This window comes from Bufo bufo, chromosome 4 (assembly GCF_905171765.1).
Source record: "Bufo bufo chromosome 4, aBufBuf1.1, whole genome shotgun sequence".
Classification (NCBI taxonomy): Eukaryota; Metazoa; Chordata; class Amphibia; order Anura; family Bufonidae; genus Bufo; species Bufo bufo.
Window position 1 is genome coordinate 297,880,292 of NC_053392.1, and position 16,789 is coordinate 297,897,080.

The 16,789-nt window shown below is 44.4% G+C and overlaps 1 protein-coding gene across 2 annotated transcripts in view; it reads left to right on the top strand.

Annotated features, from left to right (window-relative positions):
• The first annotated feature begins 463 nt into the window (after positions 1–463).
• LOC120998158 (cytochrome P450 3A9-like) overlaps positions 464–16,789 on the top strand; it is a 44,386-nt gene continuing 28,060 nt past the window's right edge. The window contains exons 1-3 of one of the 2 annotated variants that reach the window (XM_040428714.1): positions 464–630; positions 8,808–8,901; positions 14,260–14,312. In XM_040428714.1, the coding sequence (XP_040284648.1) occupies positions 560–630; positions 8,808–8,901; positions 14,260–14,312 (218 nt within the window). In that variant the 5' untranslated portion in view covers positions 464–559. Of the gene's footprint in view, positions 631–8,807; positions 8,902–13,417; positions 13,501–14,259; positions 14,313–16,789 lie in introns of those variants that run through there. The other variant, XM_040428716.1, reaches the window with a different exon arrangement.

Consider the following 16,789-nt stretch of genomic DNA (forward strand, 5'->3'; position numbering starts at 1 on the left):
TACGTTAAAACCAAGCACAACATTGTTTTTCTTGTGAAATTCCCAATATGTTTGATGTGTCAAATGACCCTCTTCCTATTGAAAAAACAAAAGTTGGATTCAAAATGGCCAACTTCAAAATGGCCGCCATGGTCACCACCCATCTTGAAAAGTTTCCCCCCTCACATATACTAATGTGCCACAAACAGGAAGTTAATATCACCAACCATTCCCATTTTATTAAGGTGTATCCATATAAATGGCCCACCCTGTACAATAAGAACAGAGACATGGGGGAATGAATGGACATTTGAAAAATAACAGAACAACATATTAAAGATCTTGAGAATGAGTCCTTAATTATCTTACAGATAAGGGGTGTGAAAGTTTTAGAAACTTAACAACACAGAGATATCTGGCCAGGGCCAGGCCTAGAGATCATGTGACTCATCTCTGAGAGACGGAAGGAGTAGCACTGGAACAAGGAGAAGTAATCTGAAGCTACATATTGTGGTTGGAATTGCTGGGCGGGGAGCAAAGTAACATTCACACAGTTGGAAGGAACGAGTCAGGAAGGATCATGAGTTTTATGCCAAGTCTCTCCCCTGGCACCTGGATATTGCTTGCTATCCTGTTGCTGTTATTTTTACTGTAAGTAACAAATACATGTGATTGTACACTTTACTATTACTTTAGCAGTGTATTTGTCTTATTTATTTGACTCACTTATACAGTGTTGACGTATTCCACAACATATTACAGACATGATCATCACTTGCTGTCCTCAATGGAGCTCACAATCTGAATTCCCTATCTGTATGTTTTTGGAGTGCGGGAGGAAGCTCACACAAACATGGCGAGAACATACAGTCTCCATGCATATAATGTACTTGTTTGGGTTTGAACCTAGGAACCCGGCGCTGTAAGGCACCACTGCTAACACCATAAGTACCTGTTTTCTGAGGGATAGAGAAGATTGATTTGGACATAAAGGTATATTTACAAATGGCTATAGCAGAGCTACAGTGCCATACAAACAGTTACAAATGGGTTAGACTTCTTTCACATTAGTGTTAGGATTGACCAGCAGGCTGTTCTGACAGTTCTTGTCCGGCCACCTCTCGGCATGTTTGCCGTGCTGCGACCACATCTCAGACCTGTCCCCATTATAGCGAATGGGGCTGGAGTGGACTTCCGGCGGCACGCGTGTACTAGGATTAGTACAGATCCAGGAGGCTGTTCCCCTGTGGGAACAGCCTGCCGAACAATCCTGACGCTAATGTGAAAGAAGCCTTAGCGAAGTGACAGATTCCCTTTAAAGAAGTATCCAAGCAGAATGATGTATGATACAAGTAAAGCACTTACTAAATGCCCCTTTACACTGCTCAATTAAGCAGACGATTGTTGGGAAGGAAGTGTTCCTTCTGATTTCACAATAAGGCCTCATGCACACGACCGCTGTTTTGTTCCGCATCCGAGCCGCAGTTTTTGAAGCTCGGATGCGGACCCATTAACTTCAATGGGGCCGCAAAAGATGCGGACAGCACTCCGTGTGCTGTCCGCATCCGTTGCTCCGTTCCGTGGCCCCTCAAAAAAAATAGAACATGTCCTATTCTTGTCCGTTTTGCGGACAAGAATAGGCATGCATTTCTACAATGGGCCGCCCGTTCCGTTCCGCAAATTGCGGAGGGCACACGGGCGGATTCTGTTTTTTGCGGATCCGCGGTTTGAGGACCGCAAAAAACTGAACGGTCGTGTGCATGAGGCCTAAGGGTAGGTTTTTTTGGAGGAGGTTATGAGGCAGATTTTCCTGTAGGTTTTTTAGCCAAAGCCAGAAGTGAATCCAGCAGAAAAGGAGAATAATAAGTCCTTCCTTCATATTTCTGATTCATTTTGAATCAACTTCTGGCTTTGGCTGAAAAACCTGCAGGAAATTCTGTCCCAAAACCTCCTCCAAAAAACTCAGTGTGAAAGTACCTTACAGCTACCTGCACATGCTAGGGATTTGTATGATACATGATAAAAAAAATCCACATAAATCTGCATTATTTATCACAGTTTTTGTGCATTTTTTGGGCAGATATTCTGTTTAAGTTAATAACCCCATTGAAGTCTAGGGGGAAAACCACTATCCATAAAATGCAGGTTTTTTTCTGCATCATGTAAACAACCCGTAAATTTAGTCTCAGCCTTCGTGCAGTGAGAGGAGACAATACATCACACTTTCTCCGCCCTAACTCCCCTCTGGGTCACATTACGAATCACTTTTGTGTTCATCCACTCAGGATGGCAGTCATGTGACTGCTGATGTGACTCAGAAGAAGGGAGGGGGCTGGGTGAAGTGTGACGTATTGTTTCCTCTCACTGCAGGCGATTGCCAAATCAGAAGTGACAAGACCTACTGCCTAGAAAGGAATAGATAAAATCTCAAAGATTACTAAATAGACCCTATATTAGTAAGCGCTATAGTTGTATCATATACACTCAACACTGAAGAGGTTTTTTCTGTTTGGAATAACCCTATATGTAAATCTTGTGCAGGGATAAACACTTTGGTCTAAAGGACCCCATATACATTCAATAGGTGTCGGTTATCTCTCCCATCTTCCCCGTACATACTGTACAAAGAAAGGTCATCAATACACATAGCCCAGGAAACAACTTTAATGTCAGACTTTTTTTTGTTGTTGCATATAATGTAAATATATTTATAATATAAATATCTTTATATATATATATATATATAAAAATGAATTTCTGTCTGTCTGTCTGGACATTCTTTATGCGCGACCAAACGACTGAACCAATCTTCACCAAATTTGGCATACAGGTACATCAGGTGTCCGGGAAGGTTTGAGACCGAGTCTCAGCTCTCTAGGACGTACCGTTCCTGAGATATTCAAAAAAATAATGCATTTTAGCCAATACAAGCCTGCAAGTCTTTCTCTTCATATCCCAACTGCTATAAACACAGTTTTACTCCAGGTTTCTATAACAACCCAGCCATTTTTCTTTACTGCTTAAAGGGGCGGGCACTGTAGAGGTCACTGTTATTAAATGGGTGGTCACTGTGAAAGTCACTGTTAAAGGGGCAGTCACTGTGAAAGTCACTGTTAAAGGGGAGGTCACTGTGAAAGTCACTCTTAAAGGGGCAGTCACTGTGAAAGTCACTCTTAAAGGGGCGGTCACTGTGAAAGTCACTCTTAAAGGGGCGGTCACTGTGAAAGTCACTCTTAAAGGGGCGGTCACTGTAAAAAGTCACTGATAAAGGGGCGATCACTGATAAAGGGGCGGTCACTGATAAAGGGGCGGTCACTGTTAAAGGAGCGGCCACTGTGAAAGTCACTGTTAAAGGGGCGGTCACTGTGAAAGTCACTGTTAAAGGGGCGGTCACTGTAAAAGTCGCTGTTAAAAGGGCGGTCACTGTGAGTCACTGTTAAAGGGGCGGTCACTGTGAAAGTCAGTGTTAAAGGGGCGGTCACTGTGAAAGTCACTGTTAAAGGCGCGGTCACTGTGAAAGTCAGTGTTAAAGGGGCGGTCACTGTGAAAGTCAGTGTTAAAGGGGCGGTCACTGTGAAAGTCAGTGTTAAAGGGGCGGTCACTGTGAAAGTCACTGTTAAAGGGGCGGTCACTGTAAAAGTCGCTGTTAAAAGGGCGGTCACTGTGAGTCACTGTTAAAGGGGCGGTAACTGTGAAAGTCACTGTTAAAGGGGCGGTCACTGTGAAAGTCACTGTTAAAGGCGCGGTCACTGTGAAAGTCAGTGTTAAAGGGGCGGTCACTGTGAAAGTCAGTGTTAAAGGGGCGGTCACTGTGAAAGTCAGTGTTAAAGGGGCGGTCACTGTGAAAGTCAGTGTTAAAGGGGCGGCCACTGTGAAAGTCAGTGTTAAAGGGGCGGTCACTGTGAAAGTCACTGTTAAAGGAGCGGCCACTGTGAAAGTCACTGTTAAAGGAGTGGCCACTGTGAAAGTCACTGTTAAAGGAGCGGCCACTGTGAAAGTCACTGTTAAAGGGGCGGTCACTGTAAAAGTCGCTGTTAAAGGGGCGGTCACTGTGAGTCACTGTTAAAGGGGCGGTCACTGTGAAAGTCAGTGTTAAAGGGGCGGTCACTGTTAAAGGGGTGGTCACTGTGAAAGTCACTGTTAAAGGGGCGGTCACTGTGAAAGTCACTGTTAAAGGGGCGGTCACTGTGAAAGTCACTGTTAAAGGGGCGGTCACTGTGAAAGTCAGTGTTAAAGGGGCGGTCACTGTGAAAGTCAGTGTTAAAGGGGCGGTTACTGTGAAAGTCAGTGTAAAAGGGGCAGGCACTGTGAAAGTCAGTGTTAAAGGGGCGGGCACTGTGAAAGTCAGTGTTAAAGGGGCAGTCACTGTGAAAGTCAGTGTTAAAGGGGCAGTCACTGTGAAAGTCAGTGTTAAAGTGGCGGTCACTGTGAAAGTCAGTGTTAAAGGGGCGGTCACTGTGAAAGTCAGTGTTAAAGGAGCGGCCACTGTGAAAGTCAGTGTTAAAGGAGCGGCCACTGTGAAAGTCAGTGTTAAAGGAGCGGCCACTGTGAAAGTCAGTGTTAAAGGGGCGGCCACTGTGAAAGTCAGTGTTAAAGGGGCGGTCACTGTGAAAGTCAGTGTTAAAGGGGCGGTCACTGTGAAAGTCAGTGTTAAAGGGGCGGTCACTGTTAAAGAGGCGGTCACTGTGAGTCACTGTTAAAGGGGCGGTCACTGTGAAAGTCAGTGTTAAAGGGGCGGTCACTGTGAAAGTCAGTGTTAAAGGGGCGGTCACTGTGAAAGTCAGTGTTAAAGGGGCGGTCACTGTGAAAGTCAGTGTTAAAGGGGCGGCCACTGTGAAAGTCAGTGTTAAAGGGGCGGTCACTGTGAAAGTCAGTGTTAAAGGGGCAGTCACTGTGAAAGTCAGTGTTAAAGGGGCGGCCACTGTGAAAGTCAGTGTTAAAGGGGCGGTCACTGTGAAAGTCACTGTTAAAGGAGCGGCCACTGTGAAAGTCACTGTTAAAGGAGCGGCCACTGTGAAAGTCACTGTTAAAGGGGCGGTCACTGTAAAAGTCGCTGTTAAAGGGGCGGTCACTGTGAGTCGCTGTTAAAGGGGCGGTCACTGTGAAAGTCAGTGTTAAAGGGGCGGTCACTGTTAAAGGGGTGGTCACTGTGAAAGTCACTGTTAAAGGGGCGGTCACTGTGAAAGTCACTGTGAAAGGGGCGGTCACTGTGAAAGTCACTGTTAAAGGGGCGGTCACTGTGAAAGTCAGTGTTAAAGGGGCGGTCACTGTGAAAGTCAGTGTTAAAGGGGCGGTCACTGTGAAAGTCAGTGTTAAAGGGGCGGTTACTGTGAAAGTCAGTGTTAAAGGGGCGGTCACTGTGAAAGTCACTGTTAAAGGGGCGGCCACTGTGAAAGTTAGTGTTAAAGGGGTGGGCACTGTGAAAGTCAGTGTTAAAGGGGCAGTCACTGTGAAAGTCAGTGTTAAAGGGGCAGTCACTGTGAAAGTCAGTGTTAAAGTGGCGGTCACTGTGAAAGTCAGTGTTAAAGGGGCGGTCACTGTGAAAGTCACTGTTAAAGGAGCGGCCACTGTGAAAGTCAGTGTTAAAGGAGCGGCCACTGTGAAAGTCAGTGTTAAAGGAGCGGCCACTGTGAAAGTCAGTGTTAAAGGGGCGGCCACTGTGAAAGTCAGTGTTAAAGGGGCGGTCACTGTGAAAGTCAGTGTTAAAGGGGCGGTCACTGTGAAAGTCAGTGTTAAAGGGGCGGTCACTGTTAAAGAGGCGGTCACTGTGAGTCACTGTTAAAGGGGCGGTCACTGTGAAAGTCAGTGTTAAAGGGGCGGTCACTGTGAAAGTCAGTGTTAAAGGGGCGGTCACTGTGAAAGTCAGTGTTAAAGGGGCGGCCACTGTGAAAGTCAGTGTTAAAGGGGCGGTCACTGTGAAAGTCAGAGTTAAAGGGGCAGTCACTGTGAAAGTCAGTGTTAAAGGGGCAGTCACTGTGAAAGTCAGTGTTAAAGAGGCGGTCACTGTGAGTCACTGTTAAAGGGGCGGTCACTGTGAAAGTCAGTGTTAAAGGGGCGGCCACTGTGAAAGTCAGTGTTAAAGGGGCAGTCACTGTGAAAGTCAGTGTTAAAGGGGCGGTCACTGTGAAAGTCAGTGTTAAAGGGGCGGTCACTGTGAAAGTCAGTGTTAAAGGGTTTCTATCACTTCGTATGACATAATTAGCTGTCAGACACTAGCGATCTGCTAGTGTCTGCTCTGGCCAACCATCCTACTATAATCACTTGTGGGGCAGCGGTTTTGCTAAAAAACTAACTTTTATAAATATGCTAATGAGCCTCTAGGTGCTATGTGGGCGTCATTAGCACCTAGAGGCTCCGTCTACCTTCATACACAGCCGCCGCCCAGCGCGTCCCTCCAGCCCGCCCATGTCCTCCTCCGTGTGACGCTGCGGACGAGTTCTCGCGCATGCGCCGTGCGCGGCTGTATTTGGCGCATTTGAGATCTCAGCTCGGAGCGGTCAGACATTCAATGCGCATGCGCCGAATACAGCCGCGCATGCGCATTGAATGTCTGACCGCTCCGAGCTGAGATCTCAAATGCGCCGAATACAGCCGCGCACGGGCGCATGCGCGAGAACTCGTCCGCAGCGTCACACGGAGGAGGACATGGGCGGGCTGGAGGGACGCGCTGGGCGGCGGCTGTGTAGGAAGGTAGACGGAGCCTCTAGATGCTAATGACGCCCACATAGCACCTAGAGGCTCATTAGCATATTTATAAAAGTTAGTTTTTTAGCAAAACCGCTGCCCCACAAGTGATTATAGTAGGATGGTTGGCCAGAGCAGACACTAGCAGATCGCTAGTGTCTGACAGCTAATTATGTCATACGAAGTGATAGAAACCCTTTAAAGGAGCGGCCACTGTGAAAGTCAGTGTTAAAGGAGCGGCCACTGTGTAAGTCAGTGTTAAAGGAGCGGCCACTGTGAAAGTCAGTGTTAAAGGGGCAGTCACTGTGAAAGTCAGTGTTAAAGTGGCGGTCACTGTGAAAGTCAGTGTTAAAGGGGCGGTCACTGTGAAAGTCAGTGTTAAAGGAGCGGCCACTGTGAAAGTCAGTGTTAAAGGAGCGGCCACTGTGAAAGTCAGTGTTAAAGGAGCGGCCACTGTGAAAGTCAGTGTTAAAGGGCGGCCACTGTGAAAGTCAGTGTTAAAGGGGCGGTCACTGTGAAAGTCAGTGTTAAAGGGGCGGTCACTGTGAAAGTCAGTGTTAAAGGGGCGATCACTGTGAAAGTCAGTGTTAAAGGGGCGGTCACTGTGAAAGTCAGTGTTAAAGGAGCGGCCACTGTGAAAGTCAGTGTTAAAGGAGCGGCCACTGTGTAAGTCAGTGTTAAAGGAGCGGCCACAGTGAAAGTCAGTGTTAAAGGGACGGCCACTGTGAAAGTCAGTGTTAAAGGGGCGGTCACTGTGAAAGTCAGTGTTAAAGGGGCGGTCACTGTGAAAGTCAGTGTTAAAGGGGCGGTCACTGTTAAAGAGGCGGTCACTGTGAGTCACTGTTAAAGGGGCGGTCACTGTGAAAGTTAGTGTTAAAGGGCGGTCACCGTTAAAGGGGCGGTCACTGTGAAAATCACTGTTAAAGGGGCGGTCGCTGTTAAAGGGGCGGTCACTGTGAAAGTCACTTTTAAAGGTGGTGGTCACTGTGAAGGTCTCTGTTAAAGGGGCGGGCACTGTGGAGGTTATTGTTAAAGGGGCGGGTACTGTAGAGGTCACTGTTATGAGGGAAACTATCTTTTTAAGACACACAAAAACGTAAAATCAAATAGATGAAATACCTTCTGCTAGTCTCTTATATATATAAAAATGAATTTCTGTCTGTCTGTCTGTCTGTCTAGACGTCTGTCTTCTGTACGCTCTTTATGCGCGACCAAACGACTGGACCGATCTTCACCAAATTTGGCACACAGGTACATCAGGTGTCCGGGAAGGTTTTAGGCCGGCTCTGTAGGACGTACCGTTTCTGAGATATTCCCAAAAAATAAGCCCCCCCAATACAAGCCTGCAAGTCTTTCTCTTCAAATCCCAACTGCTATAAACACAGTTTTACTCCAAGTTTCCATAACAACCCAGCAATTTTCTTTACTGCTTAAAGGGGCGGTCAATGTGGAGGTCACTGTTAAAGGGGTGGACACTGTGGAGGTCACTGTTAAAGGGGCGGACACTGTGGAGCTTACTGTTAAAGGGGCGGGCAGTCTCTGTTAAAGGGGCAGTCACTGTGAAGGTCACTGTTAAAGGGGCGGCCACTATGAAGGTCACTGTTAAAAAGGTGGTCAATGTTAAAGGGACGGGCACTGTGGAGGTCATTGTTGAAGAAACAGGCACTGTGGAGGTCATTGTTAAAGGGGCGAGCACTGTGGAGGTCACTATTAAAGGGACGGGTACTGTGGAAGTCATTGTTGAAGAAAAAGGCACTGTGGAGGTCACTGTTAAAGGGGCGGGCACTGTGGAGGTCACTGTTAAAGGGGCGGGCACTGTGTAGGTCGCTATTAAAGGGACGGGTACTGTGGAGGTCACTGTTAAAGGGATGGGCACTGTGGAGGTCATTGTTAAAGGGGCAGGTACTGTAGAGGTCACTGTTATGGGGGAAACTGTTGATATCTTTTTACGACACACGGAAACATAAAAAAATTAAATAGATGAAATATACCCGAGCGAAGCCGGGTCCTTCTGTTATAATTTATAAATTCCAATCTTCTGCTTTTCTCCTCAGGTATGGAATATATTGTTGTTATCCTTATGGCATATTCAAGAAGTTGAATAATAAATATTATTTATAAATTCCATCTGGTTTTCTCCTCAGTTATGGAATATATCCTTATGGCATATTTAAGAAGTTGGGAATTCCTGGACCCGGGCCCTTGCCATTTATTGGAACATTTCTGGGGTTTAGAAAAGTAAGCACATGGTATTACTGTAGAAAATGCTATGTAAGGTCTTGTTAACACTGTGCAGCTTGATGCTTTTTTTTCTTGTATGATTTTCTTTATTTTTTTAAATATAGGAATCCTGTGTGAAATGGTCTTGCCGTCAAGATTTCATGTGATTTATTTTTTTTTATGCAATTTTCAATAGTAAACAGCTCTAACAGTGGCGTGCCCAGGGTGTTTGGCATCCCCCTCCCCCCATACCTCTTACATCCAGGGACATCTCCTGTCATATAGACCTTCTCTTTCCTCTTCTTCTCTGTTAGACCGCCATGACAAATTCTTTCAGCCGTATCTCGTCTCTACAGAGTTTGTAACACAGACACGTTCGATTTCTCAATTTTTCCATAAACCTCCCCATCCTGGTGTCCCCACAGTGTCATCCTGCTGCCACCTTCAATACTGTGCCCGTTGTGCCCCCCCAATTCCCCAGGTACTATACTGCTGAAAAAATAGTGACCCTAATAGACATAATTGGGGTAATTTATCAAATTGGTGTAAAGTAGAACTAGATTTCCAAAAGAGCTGTCAAAAATGAAAGGTGGAATCTGATTGGCTGCTATGGGCAACTAAGCCAGTTCTACTTTACACCAGTTTGATAAATTACCCCTAATGTCCCTATAGTGTCCACAGCAGCTATAATGTCCCCTAGAGTGCCCCCAGTAATATTATCACCCTATAATTGTGCTCCAGGTAATAATCACTGTATAGAGTCCCCAGAAATTATATAATTGCCCCTACAGTGCCGCCCCATATAGTAATTTCCCACACACTTCCCCCACACAGTATTTTCCCCCACACTGCCCCACACAGTAATTTCCCCCACACTGCCCCATATAGTAATTTACCCCATACTGCCCCATATAGTAATTTCCCCCACACTGCCCCATATAGTAATTTCCCCCACACTGCCACCACACAGTAATTTCCCCCACGCAGTAATTTCCCCAACACTGCCCCAACGCAGTAATTTCCCCAACACTGCCCCCACGCAGTAATTTCCCCAACACTGCCCCCACGCAGTAATTTCCCCAACACTGCCCCCACGCAGTAATTTTCCCAACACTGCCCCCACGCAGTAATTTCCCCAACACTGCCCCCATGCAGTAATTTTTCCCAACACTGCCCCCATGCAGTAATTTTCCCCACACTGCCCCCATGCAGTAATTTTCCCCACACTGCCCCCATGCAGTAATTTTCCCCACACTGCCCCATGCAGTAATTTTCCCCACACTGCCCCCATGCAGTAATTTTCCCCACACTGCCCCATGCAGTAATTTTCCCCATACTGCCCCCATGCAGTAATTTTCCCCACACTGCCCCCATGCAGTAATTTTCCCCACACTGCCCCATGCAGTAATTTTCCCCACACTGCCCCCATGCAGTAATTTTTCCCACACTGCCCCATGCAGTAATTTTCCCCACACTGCCCCCATACAGTAATTTTCCCCACACTGCCCCATACAGTAATTTTCCCCACACTGCCCCCATACAGTAATTTCCCCCACACTGCCCCATACCGTAATTTGCCCTACACTGCCCCCACAGTAATTTCCCCCACACTGCCCCATACAGTATTTTCCCCCACACTGCCCCCACACAAGTCTCCCCCACACTGCCCCCATACAGTACTCTCCCCCACACTGTAGTTTCCCCCACACAGTAGTCTCCTCCACACTGCCTCCATACAGTAGTGTCCCACACACAGTAGTTTCCTCCACATTGCCATATTGTAATTTCCCCCTCACATAGTAATCCCTCCCATAATTATTGCCCCCACATAGTAATCCCTACCATGATAATTTGCCCCCTTACAGTATCTCACTATATTTTTCCCCCACATGTCCTCCTGTGTGCACCCCCCTCATGTCCCCCAAAGTTAGCACATAAAATAAAATTAATAAATATGGACAGGGCACTCAAAGAAATCCGGGACCATATGTGTGCACAAAGAATATAATTTTATTTAATGGCACTATTGGCTCAGCACACAATAAAATCAATAACGAATAGCAGCCTAAAATGCAAATATTAGCTCCATAGATAATAGATGACAGCCTCATACGAATATAAACAATATAGTGGAGACCATACTTATGCTCAAAAAATGACAAATACAATAATCAATAAAATATTCGATAAAATATTCGACCCAATGTCTATGGAAGGGATATATAGCCCTAGAAAAACGATGGTAATAAGAGTCTATCCTAAAAATCGATTCTATACAATGTCCTGCAGAAAGTCAGTTAATAGTGTCCAATGAATTTTCAAGACCAAGAAACAATGTTCATATGGCGATTTGCCCACACCTGATACAGCGGCGTCCCGCTTGAACAGGGTAGGTAGAGGCGTCCCGCTACTAAACAACTTGCAAGTCACTTTACCTTTAAATCAACTTGACTTTTTTGCCAGACCTCGAGATGTTCTCACTCCCCAAACGTGCCTCCGTTATTTGTAGCACTATTTTATCGGGAGATTCTTGCAAATATAGATCACATTGGTGGACTTTCGTCGACACCTAGGTCAGTAATTACCAGCCTTCTGTTTGTTAGTCCTCCGAACTTCTATGTTGTCAAAATTCGTTGATTAAAGCATGCATCTCCCGATAAAATAGTGCTACAAATAACGGAGGCACATTTGGGGAGTGAGAACATCTCGAGGTCTGGCAAAAAAGTCAAGCGGGACGCCGCTGTATCAGGTGTGGGCAAATCGCCATATGAACATTGTTTCTTGGGCTTGAAAATTCATTGGACACTATTAACTGACTTTCTGCAGGACATTGTATAGAATCGATTTTTAGGATCGACTCTTATTACCATCGTTTTTCTAGGGCTATATATCCCTTCCATAGACATTGGGTCGAATATTTTATCGAATATTTTATCGATTATTGTATTTGTCATTTTTTGAGCATAAGTATGGTCTCCACTATATTGTTTATATTCGTATGAGGCTGTCATCTATTATCTATGGAGCTAATATTTGCATTTTAGGCTTCTATTCGTTATTGATTTTATTGTGTGCTGAGCCAATAGTGCCATTAAATAAAATTATATTCTTTGTGCACACATATGGTCCCGGATTTCTTTGAGTGCCCTGTCCATATTTATTAATTTTTCATATTCAATTCTTAATCGAGTGAGTGTTCTCGATTGGACAGGTGCACCTAGTTGGTGCCCGGGTTTCTTTAGTGCGACATTCCAATTGTACATAAAAGCTAAATACTTACCTGCGGTTGCTTGCAGAGTCTCAGCACTGTGCTGCTGAGTCCCGGCACAACACAACATGTCATCGCGCGCGCCTGCGCCGGGATTTCACTACCGCATAGACCTCAGGCCTACTAGGCCTGAAGCCTATGGTGGTGATCAGCGGCGGGGCAGGGAACTATGTGCTCCGCTCCCGTGCCCCGCCTCATTATGGGGGTGCCAGCGCTTCAGCAGTGAGCGCTTCCACCTGTATTGATGGAAGCGCAAATTGATTCTGGGCTTGGCAGTGGCACCCCCGTGAGAGCCGGCACCCGGGGCGGCCCCCCCTTCCCCCTTCCACCTGGGCACGCCACTGAGTTCTAAAATCATTTACTAGAACAATTTAAAAAAAAAGTCAAATGCAAGTGCAAATATTTAGTTTTATCTACCTGTCAATACCCAGGGCTGTAGAATTGGTAAGCCAAAGTTCTTACTCCGACATTTTATCACACTCTGACTCCAGCTCTGACTCAGACTTCTTTATAAATGGCCAATAATTTGGTAATAACAAATTTAATGTTCTAAAATGGTAACATCAGACTTTTTCTTACTATCACGTAAGTAATCAGGCTACTTAGATTGAACATAAACCATATTTATTGGAACCCAATTTCTGAAATTTTCTAAATTCCTGTAAGTAAATATGTAATGCACTATGCATTTAATAACTGGAAACAATAAGAAATCTATGAATTAGTCCTCAGAAAAAGATTTAAAAAAAAGCCATAAATGCATGTCCTGAAAATGCAGATAAGCATTTGCAAGTCTAAATAGGAATAAAAGAAACATGTAAAAGGTGTAGCTGCTATATTCAGTGCTGTCATAAAAGGGGTTTTCTGGGAGTAAATAACTTTTCACAGGTGCCACAGTCTGTCTCCATTCAGCTCTGGTCATGCACACTGGCACTCATGTGTCTATCTTCAAGTCTGCAGCTTACTTCCTCTACAGCATAAGCATGTTCATCTTCTCCAATGCAGCCAATGACTAGATTTAGCAGTTGATGTGTCAACAAGAGACACATCACCACTGAAGCCAGTTATTGGCTGCAGTTGAACAGATGATCATGCCTGTGCATGGGACAAATTAAACAAGCCGTGGGCTAGAAGACGGACATCCAGAGAGAGGTGGCGAGCAGGTAACTATGATTATTTCCATAGCAGAAGCAGGCTGCGAGCACCTGTGAAAAGTTACTTATTCCCTGACAACACTTTTAATTATGTTTTCCAGGTCTGTCAAACTGTTCTGAGATGACTACAGGCATAACCAGTAGTGAACTTCCTCTTCTAGTGTTCACTACTGAACATGTGTAGCACAGTTTCAGGTACTGTAACTAAAGGGTTTGGAGCAGCATCAAGTCAAGATCCTTTATATAAGGGACAGGGGAGAACACAGGAGGGATGATAACTCCTTGATTTTTCTATTACCACTAGAACACCCTGCTTATCACTGTTTATAGTATAAGTACAGGAGAGAACACAGGGGAGATGAGAACTGATTATCTATCACCACTAGAACACCCTGCTTATCACTGTTTATAGTATAAGTACAGGAGAGAACACAGGGGAGATGAGAACTGATTATCTATCACAACTAGAACACACTGCTTATCACTGTTTATAGTATAAGGACAAGAGAGAAGATTGGAGGGGTGAGAACTGATTATCTATCACCACTAGAACACCCTGCTTATCACTGTTTATAGTATAAGTACAGGAGAGAACACAGGGGAGATGAGAACTAATTATCTATCACCACTAGAACACACTGCTTATCACTGTTTTTGACAAATAAGGGCCTTAAATTGATAAAACATAAAATATATTTATGATTAACTTTTCTAAACTTTTCTGCATATGAAAGTTAAGAAATTAATTACACAATATTAATAACAGATAATATTTTTTTAAGCTGGAGTCAGAGTCAGTACATTTCTACCAACTACAAATTCACCCAAAACTAACTTCAACTCCAACACCAAAGATTCCACAACTATGTACCTATGTGGTAGCGTTATGAAACACCATTGCCCCCATGTAAATGAAGGCTAACAGACATCAGTAATTTATTCTGTTTTTTACAGGGTGTAGTTCAATTTGATATGGAATGCTTTAAGAAATATGGAAAACTGTGGGGGTAAGTTTAAATACCCAAAGTAAATGTTTTTATATTTTTAATTATGTTTAGCTGTAATAAAAGGGTGGTCCAGGGACCTGACAACCCACACCCCCTCTGATCAGCTGTTTTGTTGCATTCTGGCATCAGAACTCTTTAATGGAGCTGGTAACTGTAGTGCTGCTCTATGTAAAGGAAATAGGAGCAGCACTACATTTACCCATCCAGCTCTATTCATTTCCAGGGCTGAAGAGACTCCAAAACTTCTGATAAGCAGGGGTGCAGGGTGTTTGATCCATACAATCAGAGATTGATGACCTATCCTGAGTATAGTCCATCTGAATACTGAACAACCCCTTTAAGGGCTCCTAGACACAGCCATATTGGTGTTTCATACAAGCTGTTGATAATTGGTAATGTTAAACAGCTTGTCTCATCTCGCCATTACTAAGACAAGATAGGACTAAACCCCGACCACTACATGCGCGGGAAAGAGAGTGGACCAGTGCTCTGCTGCTTAAGTAGCTCCCATTGCAGTGCATGACAGCTATGGAAACAGTGTAGCACAGCACGTTATGCTGTTTCCCTAACTCAGAAACATTTTCCTGGCCACTTGGTGGTCAGTGCTTGGCCACATCTTGCCTTGGTAATGGAGAGAGAGGACAACCTATACTTATAACCAACCAGGAGCTTGGCAAGCTTAAATGTCAGATGTGACAGGCTTAGAGCAGTTCAGCTAGTATACTGAGAATCCACATTCACTGTATGTATGCTCAAAAAACCTGACACATTATTAAAAGTAGAAAACAACACAAAGAACTTGAAGTGGTGACTCAGAGCCCAAATCAGAAGTAATACTGCAAACAAAGCCCAAGACATGTCATAACTAGCCAGAGGTATGAAGAAAACAGCAGATTCATCATAGCCAATGACAGCAACAATCTCTGCAACAACCAGGACTGTCTGCACCCATATTACCAGCTAAAGGGTCCTCTCCAAATTATTTTAAAATTTCCCCAAAGCCTCTAACTATGCTAAAAGTTATGATGTCATTGACTACCCCACAGTACAATCCTTATTGTTATTTCAAATTCTGAGATCTCGGAAGTTCACATGACTGGAAATGTTACCTGTCACATTTAATATTATATATGCCAAACCAGTTGTACAAACTGTGGTACAGAGAGGACTGCTTAAAGGGGAACTGCAACATCTGACAGAGTTGGACAGGATAGGTCATCATCAATATCAGACTGGTGAAGATTTGGCTTAATTAGGTCTAAGGTTTCCCCAGCCACATCCCCCTCCAATTGATTAACAGGGCCAGATGTCCAAATCTTCATCTTGACTGTCCCTGTCAATCAAGGAGGGAAAGCAGAGTGGAGCAACAAAGGTGCAGCGAGTAGCTAGGACCCATACTTGGTGCACTTTAAGCCAAATTTGCATATTATAAACAAAATTGCCATATATCAGGAATGCAGCAAGGGATGGGGTGAAACAAGGATTGATTTATTCGGCTCAGAAATGGGGATCCATTTTATCTGCTGGTGTTGGTCCACTGTGTTATATCAAGTCCAAAGTCAGCCGTCTACCATGAAATTTAGAGCTTCATGCTTCCCTCTGCTGACAAGCTTTATGGAGACGCTGATTTCATTTTCCAGCAGATCGCCTCCATGCCACGCTGCATTGATTCATGAAAAAGGAGCCCCGACCAAGTACTGAGTGCATATACTGTACATACTTTTCAGTAGGCCAATATTTCTGTATTAAAAATATATTTTTTTATTTTATTAACATTTTCTTTATTATGCAAAAATAAATTACATACAAATGAGGGGGAAACAACATCCTAAAGAGAATATTAACCTTGTAATAAGGTCACAGAAAGGATTAAACCTTGTGAAAGAACTTGTACATCATCGAAACATAGGATAGTTCAAACTTTAAGGTCTGGTTTGATCTGAAGCGGGTTGGCAGCGTGGGACACAAAGGAGGAGGAAAATTAAGGATAAATGACTACTTCTGGATACATAAATATACATCCTTTCTTTAGCAAGAGATAATATAGCTTATTATTATCCACATAATGGACTCAGTTTCCGAAACCTCTGAATAAACTCAAATCTTGCCAAAGTTTGGTGAAGCTCTGATATGTCCTCATTTCCCAAGAAGAAATTTCTTCGAATCTAAAGATCTGGTCTACTTTAAGTGACCATTGTTCTACTTCGGTCGAGAGCCAATATTTTGGGATAAGAAACCTAGCTGCGCATATTAGGTGCTTGAATAATCCCAGGTTAGTAGCCCGTTGATTAGGGGGGGGGGGAGATTTAAAAGCGCTAGCTCCGGAGAGGGACGGAAATCTGCTCCACAAATTTGATTGCATATCTGGAAGATTTGGTTCCACCATTTGAGTAGTATTGGACACTCCCACCATATATGTAGATAGGAGCCTCTTCTCCCCTGAATATCTCCAGCATGTGTCGGTCGCAGACTCAGAG